The sequence below is a fragment of the Nuphar pumila genome, chromosome 10, assembly GCF_984573655.1.
Source record: "Nuphar pumila chromosome 10, dmNupPumi1.hap1.1, whole genome shotgun sequence".
Taxonomy (NCBI): Eukaryota; Viridiplantae; Streptophyta; class Magnoliopsida; order Nymphaeales; family Nymphaeaceae; genus Nuphar; species Nuphar pumila.
The window spans coordinates 118,582,780-118,610,668 of NC_143258.1; the positions used below are offsets into that span (position 1 = coordinate 118,582,780).

The window sequence follows — 27,889 nt, forward strand, 5'->3', positions numbered from 1 at the left end:
TTGTGTCACTAGGGATACGACACCAAAAAGGCATTTCCATGTCCTCACCGTCTTGTCGTCTTAAACCCTAAAAAAGTAGAAATCCAGTAAGTAGGGTTTAAGCCGGGACTCACCAAAACAGAGAGAGAAAGAGATGTCAAGGATCGCTACCCTAGCTCACAGAGTATCTCGGCGATCTGTCTCCCTTCTCTCTCTCAAGAACCCCAAACCCACCTCCTCCAATGCCGCCTTCGTTTCATCTCTCTTCTTCCACCAAATAACCCCACGCCCCACTCTCAACCCTCAATTCCTCCACCACCCTCGCTTATTCTCTTCTTTGAAGAAATCCGGAGCCGACGAGAAGCTTCTGCGCGTCATCGAATCGGAGATCCAATGTGCCCAAGATGACAATGAAGAGGTATAACCTTCTTCTTTTATCACTCACCCACATCGATAAATCGATTGAATCCGAATTTTAATTCTATTTTTCCTTGGAGATCCTTTCGAAATCTTAAATGGGTTTCCGTTGGATTTGTTCCGAATGCTTGTACTCGCTCCCACCACGTCGATGAATCCGTCGAGCCCGAATTTCCTTCTATTTCTCTCCGCAGAATTTCGAAAATCCTAAATGGTTTTTCCGTTGAATTGTTCTGAATGCTTGTTCTTACCGCTGCCCACATTGTTGAATCTATGGAACCGGAATTTCCTCCTGTTTTTCTCGGCAGAAATTCTAAATTCTAAATTCTAAATGGGTTTTCGTTTGTTATCTTCCAAATGATTTTACTCTTTTTTCACCATGTTGGTTACTTGGGTTAAACCTGAATTTCCGCCTCTTTTCCTTCTCGACGAGGCCAAAAAGCACAAACTGGTTCCCCACACACATACACACGCACACACACACACACACCCGTATTTACTAATTGATTTCTATTCGGACTTCCTCGGTTTTTCTTCACAAAAAAGTGGAAATTCCAAATGGGTTTTCTCACAAGTACATAAATAACTTCTTATTTTCGCTTACCTATGTTTATTAATCAATTCGAACTCAAGTTTCCTCTCGTTTGTCTTCACCGGTAAACAGACAGAGCCCCAAGATGGGTTTGCTTTCAAGATGTTTTGAGATTTTTACTTCGTTCAACCGGATTGATCAATCATATTGATTAATCACGAAATTTTGTCTTCTTTTTCATCACAGATAGCCGAAACCCCAGACGGATTTCCTTTCGAGATTGTTGATAACCCTGGTGAACAAACGATCACTCTCAAGAGGCTGTATGGGGCAGAGAGCATCAAGGTGGAGGTTCATATGCCCGAAATTGACGCTGGAGACATCGAGAAAGCCAGGGATGAAGATGACGACGACGACGACGAGAACTCTGAGATGATGAATGTTTCCCTTGTAGTCGAGGTCAAACAAGGAAAAAGCCCATGTTTGGAGTTCTGTTGCACTGCTCTCCCGGATGAGATTACCATCGATACCATGATCATCAAGAATCCATCTGGGTCTACAGATCGAACTCCATACAATGGGCCAGAATTCTCGTAAGTTCCTATGCTCTAAGGAAATCATAGTCTTCCTGTAGTTCTTTCTTTGTTGGTGGGATAGTTCCATATATTTAGTCTGGAAATGCTGATGGGTCCTTGTTAGCAGCTATGATATGAATGCGATCTCCTATATATAGGAAAAAGATCTTGTTAGGTAGTGATACATTCTAAAACCTACACGATATTGAAAGGATAGGACAAAAAAAGCTTATCGTGATGTATCATGATATTTAAAGGAAACTTGCTTTTTTTCACCTATATTTACCAATTTTAATAATTATTCACCCAAGTCTCCATTTATATAGGCAAATTTTGGAAATTTTCCATTCCTTATCAATTTTCATATGTAATGCTCAAAAGATTGGGTTCTTAAAAAAGACGTCATTGCTTATTTAATTTATGAAGTAGCTAAACTTTGTTACATGCTATCGAAGATTTTTGCTTAACATGAGTTTCTATTTTAATTTTTTGTGTTTCAAATAATTATTGAGTTTAGTTATAAATAAGTTGATGTTATGGACCAATATTGTACGTATCTTACGATGCATATCATTACTATTTTAGTTGTATCGTACAATAGAGGGTAAGCACTCTTAAAAAATGACCAACTCATAATTTTTCAGTTTTGAGTTTTAAAGATCTCTTGAGGGCCGACTCCTTCATTTGTGTAGAAGTCGTTAGATAGGTATTCACGCACCCTAGGACTCGTGAGAGCGATTTAGGGGCCGATCCGTGCACATGGGAGAGGGATTTTGTGGTTTGCTAAAGTAAAAGTGCATTTTCACCATTTTCCCACTCAAATAAGTGGGTTAAGGTAAACAAATCTTGATTATGAGGTAAATTATAAATCTACCCTCCATTTTTTTTTGTCTCAGGGGGCGCTGCTCCCTTACAATCCCCTTTCAACTTACCGTGAAATTGGATCCACAAAAATTAGAGATTTATATCAAGGAAGAAATAAGGCTCTACACTCCTTCAACAAAGATGACATCAAATGATCTGACATGACAATGAGGCACTCAAGTAATGAGTGAAAACTGATTGAAAATTCAGTGCATTGCCATAATATTTTTGTTTATGTAATATAAAAATATGATGAAGAAAGGTGTTTCTCTCAAGTACATTAGTATAATTAAAGATATGTATGAAGGAGTAGTAACCAATGTCCGCACTTGTGGAGGGGTGACAACCAATTTTCCGATAACGGTTGGGTTACATCAAGGATCTGCTTTAAGCCCTTTCCTATTTGCGATAGTGATGGATGAGCTTACGAGATCAATTCAAGATAATGTACCGTGGTGTATGTTGTTTGCTGATGATATTGTTTTGATTGATGAGTCTAGAGCTGGGGTTAATGCTAAGTTAGAATTATGGAGACAGACATTGGAAGCTAGAGGTTTTAAGTTGAGTAAGAGTAAGACTGAATATATGGAATGTCGGTTTAGTAAGCAACGAAGTAGTGATGGGAGTGTAGTGAAGCTTGGTGAGCAAGATATACCGGTGAATGATTATTTCAAATATTTGGGATCCATCATTCAAAAGTATGGAGAAATTGATGGAGATGTAAATCATAGGATAAAAGTTGGGTGGATGAAATGGAAAAGTGCTACTGGAGTGCTGTGCGATCGTAGAATGCCATTGCGGTTGAAGGGAAAGTTTTATAGGACGACTATTAGACCCGCTTTACTATATGGTACGAAATGTTGGGCTGCCAAGAGACATCATATTCAAAAAATGAGTGTAGCTGAGATGCGGATGCTTAGATGGATGTGTGGAAATACAATAAAAGATAAGATTCGGAACGAAGAGATACGTAAGAAGGTAGGTGTTGCACCCATTGAAAATAAGATGCGAGAGAATCGTTTACGGTGGTTTGGACATATTCGGCGAAGGCCTAATGATGCTCCAGTTAGAAGGTTGGAGAAATGGGAAAATATATTAGTTAAAAGAGGTCGGGGTAGGCCTAGGAAGACTTGGATGGAGATGATAGGAAAGGATATGAATGCTTTGAACCTCACCGAGGACATGGCGTTGGATAGAAATGATTGGAGGAAAAGGATTCATGTGGAAGACCCAAAATGAATTTCTTTTTTGGTTCATATCGCTGACCCCAATTGTTTTGGGATGAAGGCGTAGTTGTTGTTGTTGTTGTTGAATATAAAAATATGAGTCTTGTAGCATGTTCTTAATTGCAAGATATTTAATATTTTGCATTGTTCTTGTGAGATATGCATGCAATATTATCTATGATTCTATATTAGTTGATGTTTGATGATGTCTTATGCAGCTCATAGAGACATAAATGCTTCACATGTAATTTTATGATTGTATTTTGTGCAATTCATAATTGTTTCATGTGATGATTTTTTTAGAAATTGTGCTATTTTTTCATTTTTCTTGATTTTTAGAATTTTTTATTAAAAATGTATGATATTTTACGATACGATACAATCTTAGTTGTCAAAAGCTGTGCCTAAGCTGGCTAGGCATAGGGCCACCGCCTAGGCTTATGGGTTTAAGCGGTAGAGCCTTGGGCAGAACAGGGCAGAATGAGAAATGAGGCCTAATATGTTCAGTTTTTTTCTCTCTTTCTCTCTCTCTATATATATAGTCATATAGATGTAGAGAGAGGATTGTGCTGCCACCATTAGGAGTTAAAAAATGAAAGATTTGCTACTGAATCTTGATAGTCATCCGAAAAAGAATGCTTATGCCAACAAAAATATTTTTCGTCTGATTCAGATAGTAGAGTATGGGTTCTTACATCTGAAGAACATTTCATTTTAGAGACAATAGATAAGATCTTTGATCCCAAAGAAAGAAAGCAACATTTGCTTAAATTTATAGAATTCTCTAAATCATCAGAGAAAAAGAAAAAAACAATTAACTCCTCCAGAGGTATTCTACTCTCTAGATGAATTGTTTAAAAGACATAATAAAGGTAAGCAAATTAAAGCTCAACTTAGCATTAGAAGATTTATGCACGGAACAAAAAGAAATTCAATATTTGGAAGGAGGAGGAGAAGGAATAAGAAGAGAGAGAGAGAGAGAGAGAGAGAGAGAGAGAGAGAGAGAGAGAGAGAGAGAGATACTTATTTCACCTCATTGTCATCACTATCATAAGAGGAGTTGGGGAGGGGGAGGAGGAGGGGGGTGGGGTGGCGCGATCGTGCCCTAACCCCCTGCCCCCAAATTTCATTTTTTTTAAATTGTACCAAAATGGACGTCAAAGTTGATTGAGTCCATTTTAGATAAATATAACCCTGGGTGCCACACCTGCGTCACGTCGCGTCGACGTGGGTGTGGCGGCCTTTTTAATGCGTCCATGTGACATAGTTGGTATGTTTAAAGAAAACCCTATCTCATTCCCTTTCTACATCAAAATAGAAGAATCCTTCAACAACTAAAAGAAGTTGTTTAATACAAAGAAAATTTTATAAATGAAATTTCTAGTGAAATTGAGCAAATAAAAATAGAGAAAATGCTTAAAGATGAAAAATTCAGAAAACGGGTAGATGAGTTTAAGCAAATTATGGAAAAAGAAGTATGTTCTGAAATCCCTACTTCCTTTTGGCATAGGAAGAAGCTTGAGGTAAATTTACCTTATATTGAAGGATTTAATGAGAATAGAATCCCAACCGAGGCCAAACCAATTCAAATGAATAAAAGGTTGTTAGAAATATGCAAACGGTAAATAAAGAGTCTTTTGGACAAAGGGCTAATTAGAAAAAACTCTTCACCATGGAGTTGCATAGTTTTCTACGTGGAAAATGCTGCGGAAAAACAAAGAGGTGTTCCTAGACTAGTCATAAATTACAAACCTCTAAACAAGGTCCTTAAATGGATAAGGTACCCAATACCTTACAAACATGACTTGATATGGAGAATTCAAGGGCATAAGGTATACTCTAAATTTGACATGAAATCTGTATTCTGGTAAATCTAGATCAAAGAAGAGAACAGGTGCCAAACAACCTTCACTACCCCATTAGGACATTATGAATGGAGTGTTATGTCGTTTGGGTTAAAGATGTGAAGAACCTCACAAATAATTAAGTTTACAAAGAGCATTCATTCATCAAATGTGCTAAGGCAAAAATAACACAAATTTCTCTAAGACACAAATATCAAAAAGTGCACTAAGGGACAAGAATATCAAATATTATTGAGAGAGAAACCGCACTAAAAAGATAAGATACAATGGGGGAAATAGCCCCTTATTTATAGTTTACAAGAGACAGCAAATTAGAGCCATTAGGAACAGCCCAACGACTGGTTTGACTAATTGACCCTAAGACACAAAAGAAAAAGACAAAATAATAGTAAAAAAATAAAAATACATATTACAAAATTATATCTCATATGTATATACTTTATATATATATACATCACCGAAAGTTTGTCAAGTAAAAAGTTGAATCTTGGTGAGCATCTATGTCATAGGGGCTCAGCCAACTGGGTGCTGCACCCGCGTCGATGCGACGGAACACCGGCGCGCATGCAGGTGCATCACCCAATGCGGTCAACCTGATGCACCAAGGGTCATTTATGTCTAACTTTTGGACTTTATATATCTATGTCACATGGGTGCGGGTGCGGGGATTTGGCACTTCCAAAAACCCAGGTGCGGGGGTGCGGCAGGGGCAAAAATGTAAATATATATATCATGTATAGTGTATATATATGAATGTATGGTAGGCTGGTAGCTGTTAAGGTCCATGACATTTATGCATGTTAGCACGTTCACCACAATTTTATGCCCCTAACAAATTTAAAAATTGATATGGTGATTAGGTGTATTAATTGTCACAATTATGGACATTTTAGTAATTTTTATTAGGAAAACATATTAATAATTGTGCATTTTGAATGCACAACTAATAAGTGTGTAACTTATTTTTACACAAAATTGCAAAAATAGCTACTGGTGTCCATTAATGCATGGAACCGCCAAGTCATTTTTAAACTTCAAGGGTGTATTTTATGGTCATTGTTTTTGCCCTTGCAGGAAGAGGGGTCCGGGGGCTCCCCCCGACGCGGGTCCCGCAACCCATTTTCATAGGGCAATTTTTTTTTAAAAAAAATCCCAAAAAAATAGACAAAAATGACCTTGGGTGCGGTCAACGCACCCAGGGTCGGGTTGACCGCACCCGGTGCCGCACCCGCGTCGACGGGTGCGGCACCCTGCTAGCCGAATCCCTGTGACATAGTTATATATATATATATATATATTTGCCACACCCCCGCATTCAAGTTTTTTCAAAGTGCCGCACCCACACCCGCACTCGCACCCGCACCCGCACCCATGTGACATACTTGAGCACAATGCCTTGGTGAAGAAATCAACAAGTTGATATTCTGATGTCACATAGGGAAGATCAATGGTCTTCTTTAAGTATTCTTCACGAACGAAGTGACAGTCCATCTCTATATGCTTAGTTCTTTCATGAAACGTATGATTTCGAGCAATGTATATAGAGCTTTTGTTGTCACAGCGTGACCTTGTAGGGTTCTGAAGGTGAATTCCCATATCTGAAATTAGTTGTTTGAGCCGCACGATTTCCATGGTAGTAGTCGTCATTGCTCTATATTCAGCTTCCATAGGTGATAGTGACACCTTTTGTTGTTTCTTGTACTTTTATAAAATCAAGGATTCACCTAAAAACACACAAAAACCAGTTGTTGAGCAACTTTAGCCCAAAGTTTTTTAGGAACATTCTTAGCAATAAGTAGTGTTCTTGTAGTTTCTATAATATGTCTATGTTTTCTTTCTGAAATCTCGTTTTGTTGTGGAGTTTTAGGACACAATCTCTGATGCAAAATTCTTTCATTTTTTAAAAATTATTTAAAATCATTTGACAAATATTCTCCTCAAGAGTCAGTTCCGAGGAGTTTGATCTTACTTTCAAATTGATTTTTAATCATGTTATGAAAAGTTTTAAAGGTTGCAAATACATCAAACTTAGATTTAAGAAAATAAATCCAACAATATATAGTGAAATCATCAACAAACACAACATAGTAGGAGAATCCTTCTTTAGAAATCACCGGAGCAGCCCCCCACACATCCGAATGAATCAACTTAAAAGGCATTGAAGAGAAAAATATTCTTTGTTCATAAGGCAAGGATGTCATCTTTCCAGGTAAACATTCTTTACATTCAAAATTATCTTTACAAAGATCTTTAGTAATAGGTACAAAATTCAATTTCCTTATATTTGAATGCCCAAGTCTATGATGCCAAAATTTTATATATTTTGTTTAGACAATATTACAAAATGATTCCTTTGGAATACAAAAAAAAGTTCATATTATAAAGATCTCCTTGCCTATAACCTTCCCTAATCAATTTTCCGGACTGACGATCTTGCACCCAACATTTATTTGATGAGAAAATGATATCACATCCATGATCCGAGATTTGAGAAACGAAAAGTAAGTTAAGATGAAGTTTTGGTATAAGTTTTACTTTTGGAATATAAAACTTGTGTTTTGTCTTATCATTTTTAAAAATTCCAATACCCTCTATTTCCAAGGAAGTTCCATCGGCAGGGGAAACAAAGGATGCATCTGAGTTAGATTGACACTCGGATAAAATAGACTTGTGTGGGGTCATATGAAATGAAGCTCCTGAATCAAGAAGCCAAGAGCACATACCAGGAGTAGAAGAAGATGCAATGGCCGCTCCTGACGTAGATCCTTTAAGCAATGGTTGCAATGCCTCCGTCAATTGGAATAATGATTTGGTGAGATATTTGAGTTTCAGAGTATCCTCGTCTTGTTTTGATGGGTCCACGACAACTCGTTTTTCTTGAGGTCTGTAGTCCTTCTTGAATCTAGGACATTGAGGCCTAATATGGCCGGGCTCATAACAGTTATGAAAAATTATTTTCGATTCTCCTCTATTCTTATTAAAATGAGGAGGGTCTATATGGATTGATATAATGTCTCGGTTTGGAGGCGGCAAGTGCGCAATTCTCTTCTTGACCATTGCTAGAAGTAGCAAGAACGCTATCATTCTTACTCATGTTTAGCCTAGTCTTTTCTCCACTAAGTTTAGTGAGAATCTCATGAATAGGAGGAGGCAATGATGATGATAGCAAGGAAGCCCTAGTTTGTTCAAACTCGGGTCTCAATCCATAAAGAAAAGCAAAGAGTCTAACTCTTCGCATCTCAATACACTTACCTTCTCATTTGGGTTCAAGTTGAGTCCAAATGAATGATAGCTCCATAAAATAATTTGTAACATTCTTATCTCCTTGTTTAATATTTCTAGCTTTTTCTTCAAGATAATACTTATGAGTCATATCTTTTTTAGTAAACATACCTCTAAGATATTCCTATGCTTCATTTGCCTTTTTGTAACACAAAAGATTTGAGGCAATTTTTGTCTCAACTCCACTTGGCATCCATGAAAGAATTTTGGCATTTTCATGTCCATTCATCATTTTTTTTGTAATATTCTTCCATTGCTTTGTCTTTTTTTCGAGACTTGTCTTCATACCAATTTCACATATTGTAATTTTAGGAGTGGGTTCAAGAATAATACCTCTCACATATCCTCACAAACTTTGACCTTTTATGAATGTCTTCAAATGTCCCGCCCAAATGATGTAATTGCTTCCATCAAGCTTAAATGGCAGAATAAAGTTGGAATTGCTTGTATTGTGTGAGAAGAATTCATCCATTATAAACAAGGAGAAGAAGAGGACCACCACCAAAGAAGGATTATGAACATGCTTCACGAGGCAGCCCACCAATGCACAATTTACGAGTGATTGTAAACCAAGCTTTGATACCATATGAAGAACTTCACAAATAATCAAGTTTACAAAAAAACTTGACAAGTGCATTCATTCATCAAATGCGCTAAGCGAAAATAACACAAAGTGCTCTAAGGCACAAATATCAAAAAGTGCACCAAGGCACAAATATCAAAAAGTGCACCAAGGCACAAGAATATCAAATATTATTGAGAGAGAAACCTCACTAAAAAGATAAGATACAATGGGGGAAATAGCGGTTAGAAAGTAATACATATATGTATACAACAACAACAACAACTACGCCTTCATCCCAAAACAATTGGGGTCGGTGATATGAACCAAAAAAGAAAATCATTCTGGGTCTTCCACATGAATCCTTCTCTTCCAATCATTTCTATCCAATGCATATATGTATATTCTTGTAATTTTTATTTTCTTATTTATGTAATTTCTCATTTTATTTATTTTTATTTTTCAGTTTTTGTTCCCTTTCAGTACATAGTCAGGAGCTGACTGTGTACAGTGTACAACAACCAGCCATTGACTGTGAGTCTGTCAAATAAGAGCCGTTGGGCTGATTCCCGGCAGCGCTAATTAGAGCTGTTGGGAATAACCCAACGGCTATTTCAAAGTGTAATGCATTATAAATAAGGGCAATGAGCCCATTGTAAGCATATATGAATGAAGGGGTTTTATCCCCTCTTAGCAATAACACAGTGCATTTGAAGCACTTGTTCTTTCTTGCGGTGTGAAGCTTTTTTATGCTATTTTGTGTTGGCATATGTTTTGAATATCAAGTTATTTGGAAACTTGATTGTGTGTGAGACTTTTCACATGGTTTCAGAGCTTGGTGTATGATCAACAGTGTATTGGTGTGTTGCCTCGAAAAGGGTGCTTATTCTCCTTCGTGGTGGTGATTAGTTTTTCTCTTCTAATTCACTATGGGTGAATTTTTCCTACACAATACAAGCAACTCCAACTTTATTCCGCCATTCAAACTTGAAGAAAGCAGCTATAACATTTGGGCGGGACACTTGGAAACATTTATCAAGGGTCAAGGTTTGTGGGGATTCGTAAGAGGTACTATTCTTGAACCTACTCCCAAAATTACATTAGGTGAAAATGGGATTGAGACTAGTCTTGACGAAAGAAACAAAGCTATGGAAGAATATTACAAAAAAATGGATAAATGAGAAATGAAAAACGCAAAAATTCTTTCATGTATGCTAATAGAGTTGAGACAAAAATTGCCTCAAACCTATTAAGCTAAAAAAAGGCAAATGAAGCATGAGAATATCTTAGAGGTATGTTTACCAAAAAAGATATGGCCCACAAGTATTATCTCAAAGAAAAAGTTAGAAATATCAAACAAGGAGATAAAAATGTAAGAGATTACTTTATGGAATTATCTTCCTTGTAGACCCAACTTGCCCAATTTGAACCCAAATGGGAAGGTAAGTGTTTAGAAATGCGAAGAGTTCAAGTTGAAGAAGATAGACTCTTCGCTTTTCTCTATGGTTTGCGACCCTAGTTTGAACAAACAAGGGCCTACTTGCTATCCTCCTCCTCCTATTCATGAGATTCTCACTAAACTTAGTGGAGAAGAAACTAGACTAAATATGAGTAAAAATGTTAGTGTGCTTGCTACTTCTAGCAATGGCCAAGAGGATTGTGCACTTGCCACATCAAAATCAGGGTATCATATAAAGTCATATAAACCTCCTCATTTTAGCAAGAATAGAGGAAAATAAAAAATCATTTGCCATAACTATAATAAACCTAGTCATATTAGGCCTCAATGTCCTAGATACAAATACAGGCCTCAAGAAAAACGTGTTGCCGCTGCACTATCAAAACAAGATGAGGATACTCTGAATCTCAAAGACCTCACCAAATCATTATCTCAACTAACAGAAGCATTGCAACCATTACTCAAAGGATCAGGAGCGGTCATTGCATCCTCTTCTATTCCTGGTATGTGCTCTTGGCTTCTTCATTCAGGAGCTTCTTTTCATATGACCCCACATAAGTCTATATTATCCGAATGTCAATCTAATTCGAATGCATCTTTTGTTTCCACTGTCGATGGCACTGCCTTGGAAATAGAGGGTGTTGGAACTTTTAAAAATGATTTGTCAAAACATAACAAATTTTACATTCAAAAACTAAGACTTATACCAAAACTTCATCTTAACCTACTTTCAGTTTCTCAAATCTCGGATCATGAATATGATGTTATTTTCTCATCAAGTAAATGTTGGGTGCATGATCGCCAGTTCGGGAAATTGATTGGGAAAGGTTCTAGGCAAGGAGATCTTTATTATATGAATTTCCTTTGTATTCCAAAGGAATCATTTTGTAACACTGCCCAAACAAAAGATATACAAACTTGGCATCATAGACTTGGGCATCCAAATATAAGGAAATTAAATTTTGTACCGGTCACCAAGAATCTTTGTATAGATAATTTTGAATGTAAAGAATGTTTACTCGGTAAAATGACAATCTTGCCTTATGGTAAAAGAACTTTTTATTTTTCAATGCCTTTTGAATTAGTTCATTCGGATGTGTGGGGTCCTGTTCCTCTTCCTTCTAAAGGAGGATTCTCCTACTACGTTGTGTTTATCGATGACTTCACTAGATATTGTTGGATTTACTTTCTTAAGTTTAAATCAGATGTATTTGTAACCTTCAAAACATTCCATAACATGATTAAAAATCAATTTGAAAGTAACATCAAAATTCTTAGAACTGACTGTGGAGGAGAATATTTGTCAAATGAGTTTAAACAATTTTTAGAAAACGAAGAAATTTTACATCAAAAATCATGTCCTAAAACCCCACAACAAAACAAAATTTCAGAAAGAAAACACAAACATATTATGGAAACTACAAGAACCTTTCTTATTGCTAGAAATGTTCCTAAAAATCTTTGGGCTGAAGTTGCATTAATCGTAGTATATCTCATAAACAGGATGTCTTCAAAAACTTTGTCAAATGAGATTTCTTTTGAAAAATTATTTAAATATCAACCTGAGTTTCAAAGACTGAGAATCTTTGGTTGTAAATGTTATGTTTTAAATGATAAAGGAGATAAACTATAAGGCTATCCCCTGTGCGTTCATTGGTTACTCTGAAACACAAAAAGGATTTAAATGCTACGATATAAAAAATGATAAACTTCTTGTCTCAAGAAATGTTAATTTTGTTGAAAATGAAAGTGGATTTGAAGGAAACAAGTCCCAAGACATAAATTCTGATTATTCTTTTTTGTTTAAATTGTTGTCTAATGATGAAAATAGTTATGTAGAATCTCCTATTGAAGATAGAACAACAATTGAACCAATAGTATACACTAGTGTTAAAATGTGTACTCGTACACATATATGTATATTGAAATATAATCCTTAAATGTACATATATATATTTACATATATATATATATAAAGATGCGTATACATATATATATATATATATATATGTATACGTATCTTTATTTATATATATATAAATATATATATTTTCTCTTCCTAAAATACCCTCAAGGGTATTCTTGTAATTTGTCATTTTACGCATATTCCAATTGGAATATGCATTGTAATATTTCTTTTATTTTTTGTTTTTTATTTTTTGTTTTTCGTATTCGTACCATATTGGGGGCCTCCCAATAGAGACGTTGGGAGCTCCCAACGGTCACAAATGTGACCGTTGGGGGCTCTCCAACGTCTCCTTTGGGAGCCCCCAAGGTGGTCCCTTTTTGTGCTTATAAATAGGGGCTTTCCCCTTTGTATTCTTCACTCCAAGAAGGAGCTTTTGCTCCATGTAATGGGTGTTACACCCTTATTTTCTTCAATGATATTAACTTATGCCTTATAGGCATTTTTGCCCCTTTGTGGGTTTATGTGTTAGCACATTATGTGCTTGTGTTTTCCCTTTAGTGGGTATATTCGCACTTCATGTGCATGTGTATTGGTTCATTATTGAACCTAATATATTCAAAGCCGCTTCTTTACATGGTATCAGAGCAAGGTTACGATGAAGTTGTCTCTTGGTGCAACGGAAAGCGTGGTGCTCAAGAAATGGTAAAGTATTCATTGTTCCTCTCTTTTTTTAGAAGTTTTCGTTTTGTATCTCTTTTCTTAACATATTATGCATTATGAAACTATTTTTCTTGCACATTTAGTGTTTTTGATAGTTGAATCATTTCCTTTCACATTTCGCGTGTTCGTATATTTTAAAATATCTACTTTTAAATTTGGTAAACTTGTTTATTGTTCAAATATATAATTCTTGGTTATATATTTATCGATTCCTCATCACATATAATAGTAATTTATGTTTTGCAAAATTATTTTTCAATTATGTGAGATTTATGATTTTTTCATAAGAATTTCGTGATTAACCTATAAGTTAACTTTTTATATACGATTTCTTGCTAAATTAATGATCTTTGCTTAAAAACTCTTGTGTATGGTTTTTTGGTGCATTTTTTTGTGATAACTTATATAATTCTTGTATATGTTAATGATCTTTGCTATATTTTGATATAACTCTTGTATGAGAATTTCTCACATCTAAATCTTTGTAGTTTACTTTTTTATGAACCCTAAGTAGTTCTTGTTAATGATAAATATTTATGAACTCCTAAAAGTCTCTCAATGGTTTTGGTATAGTTAAAGAATTTTGAAAAATTATTTGTGATAAATATGTTGTATGAACCATTGTGTTCATTAGGAGAGATCTTTTAAAATCTTCTCATACTCTATAGAATGCATAATGTATCTATTGCATCCTTTGGTATAAAAGATTTCATTAATTTTTGATTTTTTCTTCTAATGATGCAACTTTATAAACATGTTTGTTTGTATTTTTCACATAAGGTTTCAAAACCTCTTGATTGTATCTCTAAAAGGATGCCTACATTGGCCATAATATGGTCTTCTTTGTCTTAAATTGCATTTATCAAGCATATAATTGCATAATTAAAGCTTGAGAGACTTAAGCATTTGTTCCTTTTTATGAAATACATGCATTATTGTATGTTTGTCTTTATTACGCTTTTTGCGTATTTTGTTCACGTGATTGTGAGAGTGTCTTCGTACACTTCTTTTATAAAATATTTATGCTTGTATGCGTATTGTCTCTATTCATAGACATTTTCACATGGTACTCTCTTTTCAATAAAGAGATGTTTTTTGCCTTCTTTAGGGCTTGTGTTTGTTTTTATCCTTTAATGGACTTGTAAGATTGTTTCTTTTATCATTATAAATGCTTCCGCAATTTCTTGGTACATGTTGTCCTAAATTTACACATTTAAGATTATTGCCATTTTACATCTTGGTATACATATAATTGCAAATTATAAAGGCTTGATTTGTTTCTTGGATTATTCCAATTCCTTTCTCACACATGATATAGCTTAAATATTTCATGTTGTGTTTATTAAGTCTTTTTATAATGATCATGATTGAACATAATTTCGTATATATGCAACATTATTGTTATATGGCATATTGTTGTGATTAATTATGTTGGACCTTTGAGTCGGCCCTCTTTGTAAAATCACATATTTGGAAAATGTTTTCCCTAAGAGTTTTTTGCCCTTTTATGACATTTATCTTCTATCCATCACAAGGTATATGATGCATAAATCCTTTTTTATGGCTTTATTGTTATATTAGAGATAATTCTTAAGGTGAGTTATGGGCACCTTGTGTTATGTCATTTTAGATTGTCCACTTGCCATATTATAGATGGTGATTGAGGTGAGTTATGGGCACCTTGGGACTCTAGAATGATTTGGTATATGATCTCTAATTATGAGTGTGTCACTCGTTTGATTTTGGCCATTAATCTTATGGATGCTCTTATTTATATATGTGATGGAAATATGGTGTTTGAAACCTTAAATGTTTTAAGGTATATTAAAATCAAGGTTTTAGGGATTATTGCCCAACCTTTTATTGTTTATGAAACTTATGTGTGCATTTGCACATTTTGTGATTTCGTGCTTTTATGCACAAGTGTTTCATGTGTTATTGGTGTGCGTATGTTCACACATTTATTCTCTAAAATATTGTTATATCGGTTTTAGTATCTTGTTGAAGATACTTTTACATAGTTTATTCCAAAAATATGGGTATTCTTTTTTGAAAAATATTGTTCTATTGATTCAAGGTTTTATTTATATGTTTGTCATTACAAGTTTTATTGCCTCAAAAGTCTTCTCCTCTTATACCTCTTATCTAAGTGTCATCATATGTAGACAAGAATTTTATTACACCTTTGTGTGTTGGTAGCCCTTTGTTGACTTTCTTCTCTTGGTCTAGTAGCTGAACACATTTGTCTTGAGTGTTATTATATGTAGACAAGACACGTTGATTCACACCATGGTGTGTGATTTTAGTCCATATTGGCATTTGTGTTCTTGTTCTAGTCGCTGCAATGTATGCCCATAGTTGACTTCTTTCACTCATTTCAAGTGCCATTTTATGTAGACAAGAGTTGTATTGTGTTTTAGCCCATGGTTGGCTTGATACTCTTGTTCTAGTAGCTGAACATACTTGGTTTTGAGTGTCTTTTTACGTAGATAAGAGATGCTTTTTGTCCATGTTGACATGTATTCTCTTGTTCTTGTCGTTGATACACTCATTTCAAGTATTATTACATGTAGACAAGAGGTTCTTTTACACACCTTTGTGTGTGTCTTTTGGCCTTTAATGGCATTATGATTATGTTCTTGTTCTAGTAGCTTATACACTTGATTTGTAGATTTTGGAGGACTAATGAGGTATTTGCTTGTAGTGGATGAACTACTATTGAAAATTGCAAAATTTCATTCATAACTTGTGTTTTTAGATACAAGTGAATCATATCTATGATATGTTTCTAAATCAAATTGATATTTTAGCATTTAATCTATATATTAAGTGCTTACAGTTTTTCGGCCACTTTTGTATTTGATATGCAAAATGAGTCCTTTGTCTCAAATGATATTCATTCTTGAATCTTGGGTGAATGTTTTAATATACTTTGTCAAATCATGCTTCTTATATATGACATTTGTTTGACATAGATCTTCTCCCTAAAGATGTGAAGAACTCTATTGTTGATCTATGCATGTTAAATATACCTTTATAAAGCCCCTCTTATTGAAGTTCATATTCGTCATGCCTTTTGAATATTTGTATTCGTGTTCATTTTGACTAAAGTATGTTTGGAGCATGTTCATTAATGATTTCTTTAAGTATTAATTCATTTTATGATAGTATATGCATATGCTCATTATGACCTTTTAGGCCCTCATTCAATAAAGCATATGTAGCTTATGCTTCTTCGTAAGCTTATTGTGGTGTCCCTTAATGAACCATCTTGTTATTCCCCATTATGGGGTTGTGTTTGTCTAATGTTGGACCTTATGAATGCGTTATGCATTTTTGCAATTTGTTTCCGCTCATTATTTAACATGATATATGATTTTGAAACCTTGGTTTTCTAAATTTTCTTTTCATGCTAAATTAATTATCCTATCCTGTGCTTCAAATTTCTATGCATAAGTTATAATTTTGCACCTTGTTAGGAATGTTCCATTTGAGTAAAGTGCAAAGTTATTTTTTACTTGTTCTTTGCTGTTATTCCACAGGATCTTGGAGATAGGATAAAAAGAAGTACCCTGGATGGATCAGGAAATGTGTTCACCATTAGAAGGCAATTGGAGGAAGGCATTTTCAAGTTTCAATAGCATCCTTACCGAAGCCTCTTGGAGTCTTGCCCTTTTTTCAATCTTTTCGTTTTCCCGCAAAGATTGAGAGGGGGTGTTAAAATATGTGTACTCGTACACATATATGTATGTTGAAATATAATCCTTAAATGTACATATATATATTTATATATATATATAAAGATACGTATACATATATATATCTATACGTATCTCTATTTTTATATATATATATAAATATATATATTTTCTCTTCCTAAAATACCCTCAAGGGTATTCTTGTAATTTGTCATTTTACGCATATTCCAATTGGAATATGCATTGTAATATTTCTTTTATTTTTTGTTTTTCGTATTCGTACCATATTGGGGGCCTCCCAATAGAGACGTTGGGAGCCCCCAACGGTCACAAATGTGACCGTTGGGGGCTCTCCAACGTCTCCTTTGGGAGCCCCCAAGGTGGTCCCTTTTTGTGCTTATAAATAGGGGCTTTCCCCTTTGTATTCTTCACTCCAAGAAGGAGCTTTTGCTCCATGTAATGGGTGTTACACCCTTATTTTCTTCAATGATATTAACTTATGCCTTATAGGCATTTTTGCCCCTTTGTGGGTTTATGTGTTAGCACATTATGTGCTTGTGTTTTCCCTTTAGTGGGTATATTCGCACTTCATGTGCATGTGTATTGGTTCATTATTGAACCTAATATATTCAAAGCCGCTTCTTTATAACTAGAAGAAATCAAAATGCAACCAATGAAAGTGTAAATCAAAGTAATAATGAATATTTAGAAATTCCTTCAGAACAAACCACCATTCATAGATTTGAACGAACCTCAAGAATTTCAAATGAATTTGTGTCTTATAACTCATTCTCTCCTAGACATAGAGCATGTCTTATAGATATTCATTCATATTTTGAGCCTTCATGTTACAATGAAGCAAAAAATTTACCCGAATGGATAAAAGCTATGCATATAGAATTAGACGCTCTTAAAGAAGCTAACACTTGGAAAATTCTAAATTTACCTATTGGAAAGAAGACCATAGGATGTAGATTGGGTTTTAAAGTAAAAACCAAAAGTTATGGATCATTGGAAAGGCATAAAGCTAGGCTAGTTGCCAAAGGATATTTTCAAGAATATCGAGTGGATTACGAAGAAACTTTTGCTCCTGTTGCCAGGATGACCACTGTTCGAATGCTTGTAGCTATCAATTATTAAAAATTAGAATATATTTCAAATGGATGTTAAAAATGCCTTTTTGAATGAGAATCTTAATGAGGAAGTATACATGGATGTTTCACCTGGATTGATAATTCCTTCAGGTAAAGTACTTAAATTAAAAAAAACACTGTATGGTCTCAAACAAGCACCTAAAGCTTGGTTTGATACTTTTAACAATGTTATTGCAAGATATGGTTTTAAACCATGCTATACTGATACAACTTTATTTATCAAGAATTCTTCTGTATTATTATAATTTTACTTTTATATGTTGATTATAAGGAGTGAAAAAGGAAGAATCAAGAAAGTAAAACAGTTTTTAAAAAATTCTGGCAGATCTTGGGTTCCTAACATACTTCCTTGGTATAGAAGTATCCTACTCTAACAGAGGGTACATATTGTCACAAACAAAGTTTGCTTCAGATATTATTGACAGGTCAGGACTACAACAACAACAACAACTACGCCTTCATCCCAAAACAATTGGGGTCAGAGATATGAACCAAAAAAGAAATTCATTTTGGGTCTTCCACATGAATCCTTTTCCTCCAATCATTTCTATCCAACGCCATGTCCTCGGTGAGGTTCAAAGCATTCATATCCTTTCCTATCATCTCCATCCAAGTCTTCCTAGGCCTACCCCGACCTCTTTTAACTAATATATTTTCCCATTTCTCCAACCTTCTAACTGGAGCATCATTAGGCCTTCGCCGAATATGTCCAAACCACCGTAAACGATTCTCTCGCATCTTATTTTCAATGGGTGCAACACCTACCTTCTTACGTATCTCTTCGTTCCGAATCTTATCTTTTATTGTATTTCCACACATCCATCTAAGCATCCGCATCTCAGCTACACTCATTTTTTGAATATGATGTCTCTTGGCAGCCCAACATTTCGTACCATATAGTAAAGCGGGTCTAATAGTCGTCCTATAAAACTTTCCCTTCAACCGCAATGGCATTCTACGATCGCACAGCACTCCAGTAGCACTTTTCCATTTCATCCACCCAACTTTTATCCTATGATTTACATCTCCATCAATTTCTCCATACTTTTGAATGATGGATCCCAAATATTTGAAATAATCATTCACCGGTATATCTTGCTCACCAAGCTTCACTACACTCCCATCACTACTTCGTTGCTTACTAAACCGACATTCCATATATTCAGTCTTACTCTTACTCAACTTAAAACCTCTAGCTTCCAATGTCTGTCTCCATAATTCTAACTTAGCATTAACCCCAGCTCTAGACTCATCAATCAAAACAATATCATCAGCAAACAACATACACCACGGTACATTTTCTTGAATTGATCTCGTAAGCTCATCCATCACTATCGCAAATAGGAAAGGGCTTAAAGCAGATCCTTGATGTAACCCAACCGTAATCGGAAAATTGGTTGTCACCCCTCCACAAGTGCGGACATTGGTTACTACTCCTTCATACATATCTTTAATTATACTAATGTATTTGAGAGAAACACCTTTCTTCATCATTGTCCACCAGAGAACGTCCCTAGGTACTCTATCGTATGCCTTCTCTAAATCAATAAAAACCATATGCAAATCTTTGTTCCTCTCTCTATATCTTTCAATAAGTTGTCTAAGAAGATGTATAGCTTCCATAGTTGATCTTCCAGGCATAAAACCAAATTGATTCTCCGATATTATGACAACCTTCCTCAACCTAGACTCAATCACCCTCTCCCAAAGTTTCATAGTATGACTCATGAGTTTTATACCACGATAGTTTGTGCAATCTTGTATATCACCCTTATTCTTATATAAAGGCACCAAAGTACTCTTCCTCCACTCATTAGGCATCTTATTTGTTCGCCAAATCAAGTTAAAAAGATTTGTCAACCATTCTAAACCTTTCTCTCCCAAGCATTTCCAAGCCTCGATAGGTATACCATCTGGGCCAACTGCCCTTCTTGATTTCATTTTCTTCAAAGCCTCTGCAATTTCTTTCTTTTGAATCTTGCGCATGAAGTCACGATTTATCTCATGAAAAGGAATGGAGAAGTCTCCAAGATCTTGAGCATGACTATCATTAAATAGCTTATCAAAATAATCTTTCCATCTCTCCTTAATCTCCTCATCTTTGACTAAAACCCTTTGCGTTTCATCTTTGATACATCTAACCATACCCAAATCCTTCGATTTCCTATCTCTCATCTTTGCAAGCCTATAAATATCCTTCTCGCCTTCTTTGGTATCCAACTTGTCATAAACCTCCTTATATACCTTAGCCCTCGCGTTTCGAACAACTTTTTTAGCTTCCTTCTTTGCTATCATATACTTCTCCAAATTCTCATTATCACGACTCTTACTTAGATTTCTATAACACTCTCTTTTAACCTTAATAGCTAATTTGACATCCTCGTTCCACCATGATGTATCCTTACCTAGTGGTGCACCGCCTTTAGACTCACCCAATACCTCCTTAGCTACTTTTCTCATACCACCCGCTATCTTATTCCACATTGATTCTGAATCCTCCTCGAGACACCAATCAACTTCCTTAACTACCTGCTCTACAAACATTCCTTGTTTAGCTCCTTTCAGTGCCCACCACTTAATTCTAGGATCTATCCTATGTCTATCCCTTTTGCGGCATTGTCTAATTCTAAGATCTAAAATTAAGACTCTATGTTGTGTAGCTACACTTTCTCCTGGTATAACCTTACAATCGATGCAACAACCCCTATCTCTCTTTCTAAGTAGGAAAAAATCTATCTGACTCGTATTAACCCCACTTTTAAATATTACTAGGTGAGACTCCCTCTTCCTAAACCAAGTGTTTGCTAAGATCATATCATAGGACAAACAAAAATCTAAAATCCTTTCTCCACTTTCATTTCTTTCTCCTATACCATAGCCTCCATGGATATTCTCAAATTCATCTCTACTAATGCCTACATGTCCATTAAGGTCACCGCCGATGAAAAGCTTTTCTCCATAAGATGTCTCTTGTACTACTCCATCTAAATCTTCCCAAAATTGATGCTTAATGGAATCATCTAAACCTACTTGGGGTGCATAAACACTAATAATATTAATAATATCCGTACCTAATACTAATTTAATAAGTAAAATTCTATCACCCTTCCTACGGACCTCAACTACATTATCTATAAACTGACGACTCATAACAATCCCTACTCCATTCCTATTCCTATTTATTCCTGTATACCAAATCTTATATCCCCAAGGTTCTATCACTTTAGCTTTCTCACCTACCCATTTGGTCTCTTGAAGACATAAAATATCAATCTTTCTCCTACACATAACATCTACTAACTCTACCAACTTACCAGTTAAAGACCCTATGTTCCAAGTGGCTAACCTAATTTTATGGTCTTGGACTAACTTCTTTACCCCCACCCGTCCAACAAAGTGAGGGAACCCTTGCCTATTTGACACCACACCCGGGCGCCGGTGTGACGCGTCGCTTTTGGGCGACGACCTAGCAACCCTTGCACATTTATCACTGCCTCCGGGCCTAGAGAGTACAGCGCGTCGCTCAGTAGGGAACGCCCCAACGAAATTCTCATATTGGTTCATTTTCATAGGATATGACAAAGTTTTTATGCTGGCTGTCACAGGCCTACCGCAACCCTCCTCCTTTATCCGGGCTTGGGACCGGCAGTGTATAACTACACAGGCGGACTATCAGATGATAAAGTTGTTGACACCCCAGAGACTGTTGGAATGAAAATGCGAGCCGATGATGGAGTTCCTTTAGACAATCCAACTCCCTTCAAACAACTCGTGGGATCTCTTATGTATTTGAGTATTACAAGACCAGACATAGCTCATGTTGTACATATTGCCAGTCAATTTCAACACGCTCCAACATCAACTCATATGAGTGCAATGATGAGAATTATCAAATACATTAGAAGTATAATAAATAAGGGAGTTTTTCTATCCTCTTCTTCCTCCTTAGATCTTATTGCATATTTTGATGTTGATTGGGGGGATGCAAATATTAGACACTCAACAACTGTTTTTTTTGTGTTTCTAGGTGAATCTTTGATTTCATGGAGGTGCAAGAAACAATAAAATGTGTCACTATCATCTACAGAAGCTAAATATAGAGCAATGACAACTACTACCATGAAAATCGTGTGGCTCCAACAACTAATTTCAGATATGAGAATTCATCTTCAGAATCCTATAAGATTATGCTGTGACAACAAGAGCTCCATATACATTGCTCGAAATCATACGTTTCATGAAAGGACCAAGCATATAGAGATGGATTGTCATTTTGTTCGTGAAGAATATTTAAAGAAGACTATTGATCTTCCCTACGTGATATCAGAATATCAACTTGCAGATTTTTTCACCAAAGCACTGTGCTCAGATTCAACTTTTTACTTGACAAACTTTCGGTGATGTCACCATAAGTTTGAGGGAGACTGTTAGAAAGTAATACATATATGTATATACTTGAATATACATACATACATACATATACATACTCTTCTTAATACAAGAGTATGTATATGTATAAGTATATGTATATAAATACATATTTAAAGTATATACATATATTCTTGTAATTTTTAATTTCTTATTTCTGTAATTTCTCATTTTATTTATTTTTCTTTTTCAGTTTTTGTTCCCTTTCTGTATATAGTAAGTAGGTACACAGTCTGTCAAATAAGAGTAGTTGGGCTGATTCCCAACAGCTCTAATTAGAGCTGTTGGGAGAGCTGTTGGGAATAGCCCAATGGCTCTTTCAAAGTGTAATGAGCCCATTGTAAGCATATATGAATGAAAGGGTTTTATCCCCTCATAGCAATAACAGTGCATTTGAAGCACTTGTTCTTTCTTGTGGTGTGAGGCTTTTTTATGCTATTTTGTGTTGGCATATGTTTTGAATATCAAGTTATTTGGAAACTTGATTGTGTGAGACTTTTCACAATAGCCCCTTATTTATAGTTTACAAGAAAGAGCAATAGTTGTTGGGCTACTTCCCAACGGCTCTGAGCCGTTGGGAACAGCCCAACGGCTGGTCAATTAGTCAAAGTTTGACTATTGACCCTACGACACAAAAGAAAAGGACAAAAACTAATAGTAAAAAAATAAAAATTCATATTACAAAATTACATCTCATACGTATATACTTTAAATATATATTTATACATATACATACTCTTGTATTACGAAGGGTGTGTATATATATGTATATATTCAAGTATATACCTATATATATGATTTTCTAACAAAAGATTGCTCCATCTGAATTACAAAAGGTAATGAATGAAATTTTCAATAGTTATACTCATTTCTTGATTGTATACATTGATGATGTATTAATCTTTTTCTCAAAACATTGATCAACATTAGAGACAGTTGAAAATATTTTTTAATGCTGGCAAACAAAATGGGTTAGTCTTGTGCGCCAAGAAAATGAGTTTGTTTCAAACAAAAATAAGATTTTTGGGTTATAAAATCCAACATGATAAAATGTTGCCTATCCAAAGAAGAATTGAGTTTGCTAATAAAATTTCAAATGAAATTAAAGATAAAACTCAATTACAAAGATTTTTAGGATGTTTAAATTATGTGTGACTTTTACAAAGATATGGCAAAAGACCAAAAGTTGTTAACCGACAGGTTGAAAAAGAATCCTCTGCCATGGATAAAAGCACACTCTCGAGCAGTTAGAAATATTAAAAATAAAGTACAATCACTCCTGTGTTTGTAAATACTAAACCAAGTGCATCCAAAACAGATGCATCTAAAACAGGGTACAAAGGCATCTTAAAGCAAAGGATTGACCCTAAGCAGCCGAAACAACTAGTAAGATTTACTTCATGAGTTTAGAATGATGCTCAGAAAAATTACTCCACCATAAAGAAAGAAATCTTGGCAATTGTTAAAAAAAATTCTCAAACTTAAGGACAATTGTTAAATCAAACATTCTTGCTAAGAATAGACTGCAAATCTGCAAAAGAAGTTTGGAAAAAGTATCTACCACAAGATGAATATTTTATACCTAAATTCAAGAGAAAAAATAAAAAATATTATGAGACAATTCTCATAGAAACAAAAAGTGAAAAATTCTGGCACGCCCTTGAACTGCTTGCTCAAAAAAATGAATACTGAGAAAATTATGCTCTTACATGAATGAGACATCTCATAAGATCCCAATGTAGTGAGAAAAATATTCTCCAACATCCAGGGTATAAGAACATATACTTGATGGGATTGTCAGGATGCCTGGACATATGTATTGTATATCCAGAATCCTAAAGACGAACATTTCTGGTTTATTAAATTTGTCAAGCAGGTCAAAACCATCCCAAATTGGTTTTTCCATTATTGACAGACTAAATTTGGGGCCATCGAAGAAATAATGCCAGCCACTCTTAAAGAGAAAATCGGTGAGGCTAATCCTGACAATGAATTTTGGGACCCTAAAGACAGGGACTACATCCTAATGCAATTTTGTTCTGTCACAGGACTTCCCTGGATAATGAAATTAGTTATAATAATGTTAACTGCATTCAACTGATTATATTACAACTTACAAGTAATGTCATTTTTTAAAATACATGGTTAATTTTTATGGTAAAAAAAATCAATTTTGCATTTCAAATATGTAAAGTGCACCTTTTTAGTTTTTTGAAAAATGCCTTTGCCTTTTTATTTTCTTCCAAAACCAAGGAACTCGCTTTACCTCAAATGGTGTCTATGTATTTTAAAAGATGGCATTGTGTTTAAGAGTATTTTGACCGTTTTAGTTAATCGAATGCAGCTGATGTTGTACGACTAGTTTAATGTTATATATATATATAATGTCATGTTGTCTCTTAAAGTCATAGGCATAGGTTGTTTTTATCCAATCAGACCTCATAGATGTGTTCACCATGTTCCAAGTAATAGAAACCAGCTTTTGAATCATGTTTTTGCGTTGAAAAAACACAAGTTTATGACCCAATAAAGTGTCACACATTGTAGGCCATTGAGTTTTGAAGCCTTATAAAAACATGTCTGCTTGTCATAATCAGGAGGTTCAAAAACCGATTCTTACTAAGAAAAGCTTGTAGATCACATCCGTAAGGTTGGTTTCACAAAAAACAGCAAAAAATATGAAAAAAAGAGGTTTTGTACTTCATATTGTTGTGACCAAGTGTTTTATATAGCAAGGTTTTCCCCACCAAAATTGCAGGCAATTGGAACATATTGTTAATAATCTTCATGTAGCACCATTTGATAGCTTATCGTTGCACCATTTTGTTCTTTTGGTAGTTCAAACAAAGCTTCACCACGTAGAAAGCTAAGTCACACAGACTCGGCTAAAAGGTCGACGCACCCCGACGCGGGTGCGGACACAGTCAACTAAGTGTCGGACTGAGTCCGTCCACATTTTGGACTCTGTCAACTTTGATCGAGTCTACTTTTGTTCATTTATTAAAATTAATTTTGGACTCGGTCAACTTTGATCGAGTCTATTTTTGTCCATTTATGATAAGTTTTGTTGTTATCACACTCACAGGCTTATTTATGTGTTATATTTTGGTAAGTTTGTGTTGTTACTTCAATAAAATTACTTTTTTATTTTTGTTTTAAAATTTGCAATCTTTATATATATATATATAGCCATATCCCCGTGTCCAAATTTTTTGAAATTGCTACGCAACACCCGTACCCGCACCCATGTGACAGGTAGAAAGCCTATGAAAAATGTGATAGATCTGAGACGTGCCTGCTTGTCATAATCAGGAGGTTCAAAAGCTGATTCTTACTAAGAAGTAGATCACATCTGTAAGGTTGGTTTCACGAAAAACAGCAAAAAATATGAAAAAAGAGGTGTTTGTACTTCACGTCACTGTGATCAAATGTTTTATATAGCAAGGTTTTCCCCACCAAAATTGCAGGCAATTGGAACATATTGTTGATAATCTTCATGTAGTACCATTTGATAGCTTGTCGTTGCACCATTTTGTTGTTCTTTTGGTAGTTCAAACAAAGCCTCACTAGGAAGAAAGCCTATGGAAAATGTGATAGATCTGAGACATCTGATTTTGTGTAAATTGCCACATCATAGGCTTATCCAATGATGCTGAAGGTAATCATGTTTCTTCAGTTGGATGTGGGCATCTTTGGTTACTCATTACTGTAAAGGTCTATCTATAGTTATAACATGCTTGATTATGGCAACGTTCTTCAGTCCTTAGCCAAAGTCATTAATAGAAACAGAGTGTCATCTAGGCACTAGAATTATTATGACAAATTAGTGATATGTTGCTCCTATGCTATGTCACATGGGTGTGGGTGGGGGTGCGACACGGGTGCGGCGCAATTTTAAAAATTTTGGACACGGGGACTCGGCTATATATATATATATAAAATATCCTGTGTGCATATATGTGAATATTGTCCTCTAAAGTTTGGCACCAACATGAGTGTTTTTATAAACTTTGCAAATTGTACTTTTGCCCTTGCAGAAAGGGGGGTCCGGGGGCTCCCCCGGTGCGGGTCCCACTGCGCGGTCAACGGGCAGGGGTCCAGGGGGGCCCGCCCCTGGCGGTTGTCAGCGCTCCCCAGAATTTTTTTTCTGGGGCTTATGTTTAAGACTCATGCTATATATATATATATTTTTTAAAAATATATAAAAAGATCATTTTTTTGGTTTTTTACCCTAAAAATAGACAAAATTAGACCTGGTCAATGTTGATCGAGTCCAAAACAAGGACGGACTCGGCCTCGACTCGTTGACCGAGTCTGACTCGACGTTGACCGAGTCTGGGCCGTGTCCGAAGCCGCACCCGTGTCCGCACCCGTGTCGGGGCGTGTCGACTCGGGTGCGACACCTCCTTAGCCGAGTCCGTGTGACATAGCTCCTATGTGATTTGGAATCATACGAATCAGAATTGCAAGGATTCCACTTCTAGCTCCTGACGTGAGAGGTCCTCACAAGTGGTAAACAAGCATGCTCTTACCCTTTAGTGGCATTTTGGGTCCTAAAATCTTTAAGCCACATGAAGTATTGCAAGTCAACTTTTTCTTTTTCTTAGTGCCAGTTTTGGTTTTCTCATATTTTGTTTTTTTGGTTGTTTATTCTGATATTATTTATTTGGGGGGTTTTGGGTGCAGGGATTTGGATGAGAGTTTGCAGAAGGCCTTTCATAAGTATCTGGAAGCGAGAGGCATTAACAGTTCTTTGACAAGTTTCCTACATGACTACATGATTAACAAGGATAGCAGAGAATACATGGGATGGTTGAAGAGTATGAAGGAATTTATTGAGAAATGAGTTGCTTTTGGTATATTATCAATTTTGAGACTATAGCCGCTTGTCTGTTCATGTTCTTTTTTGGTGTCAAGCTTTGTTTTAATTAATTTGCACGAGTTCTTCATTTTGTGATTCCTTTTTAAGCTTTTTTAGCAGATATCAATTGTCCAATATGGAACTTGTATGCATAATTGCATATATAGGAATGTACTTCGGATTTTGAAGAGTAGAAAATTTTGTAACTCTGTGTGTGTGCACGCCTTCATGCATAGTGCACATTAATCTTGTTTTTCAAAGACTATACCTTGACCCGTGGGTTATGATTTTCATGATGTAATATGCTTAAGATGTCTCACTAGATGTTCAAGTTATAAGAATTGTGTTTATCCGATCA

At 35.4% G+C, this 27,889-nt stretch overlaps 1 protein-coding gene across 1 annotated transcript; it reads left to right on the plus strand.

Annotated features, from left to right (window-relative positions):
* The first annotated feature begins 110 nt into the window (after nucleotides 1-110).
* LOC149828075 (uncharacterized protein At2g39795, mitochondrial-like) lies at nucleotides 111-27,889 on the plus strand. Its single transcript, XM_090019870.1, has 3 exons — nucleotides 111-397; nucleotides 1,175-1,521; nucleotides 27,357-27,889. The coding sequence occupies exons 1-3, from the start codon at nucleotides 134-136 to the stop codon at nucleotides 27,514-27,516; spliced, it is 771 nt and encodes a 256-aa protein (XP_089875996.1). The 5' UTR covers nucleotides 111-133; the 3' UTR covers nucleotides 27,517-27,889.

Excerpts from the sequence above, each read along its gene's own strand:
- LOC149828075 (XM_090019870.1), top strand. The coding sequence starts at position 134 with ATGTCAAGGATCGCTACCCTAGCTCACAGAGTATCTCGGCGATCTGTC. Across the intron at positions 398-1,174 it reads CCCAAGATGACAATGAAGAG|ATAGCCGAAACCCCAGACGG; the intron begins GTATAACCTTCT and ends TTTTCATCACAG. Across the intron at positions 1,522-27,356 it reads TACAATGGGCCAGAATTCTC|GGATTTGGATGAGAGTTTGC; the intron begins GTAAGTTCCTAT and ends TTTTGGGTGCAG.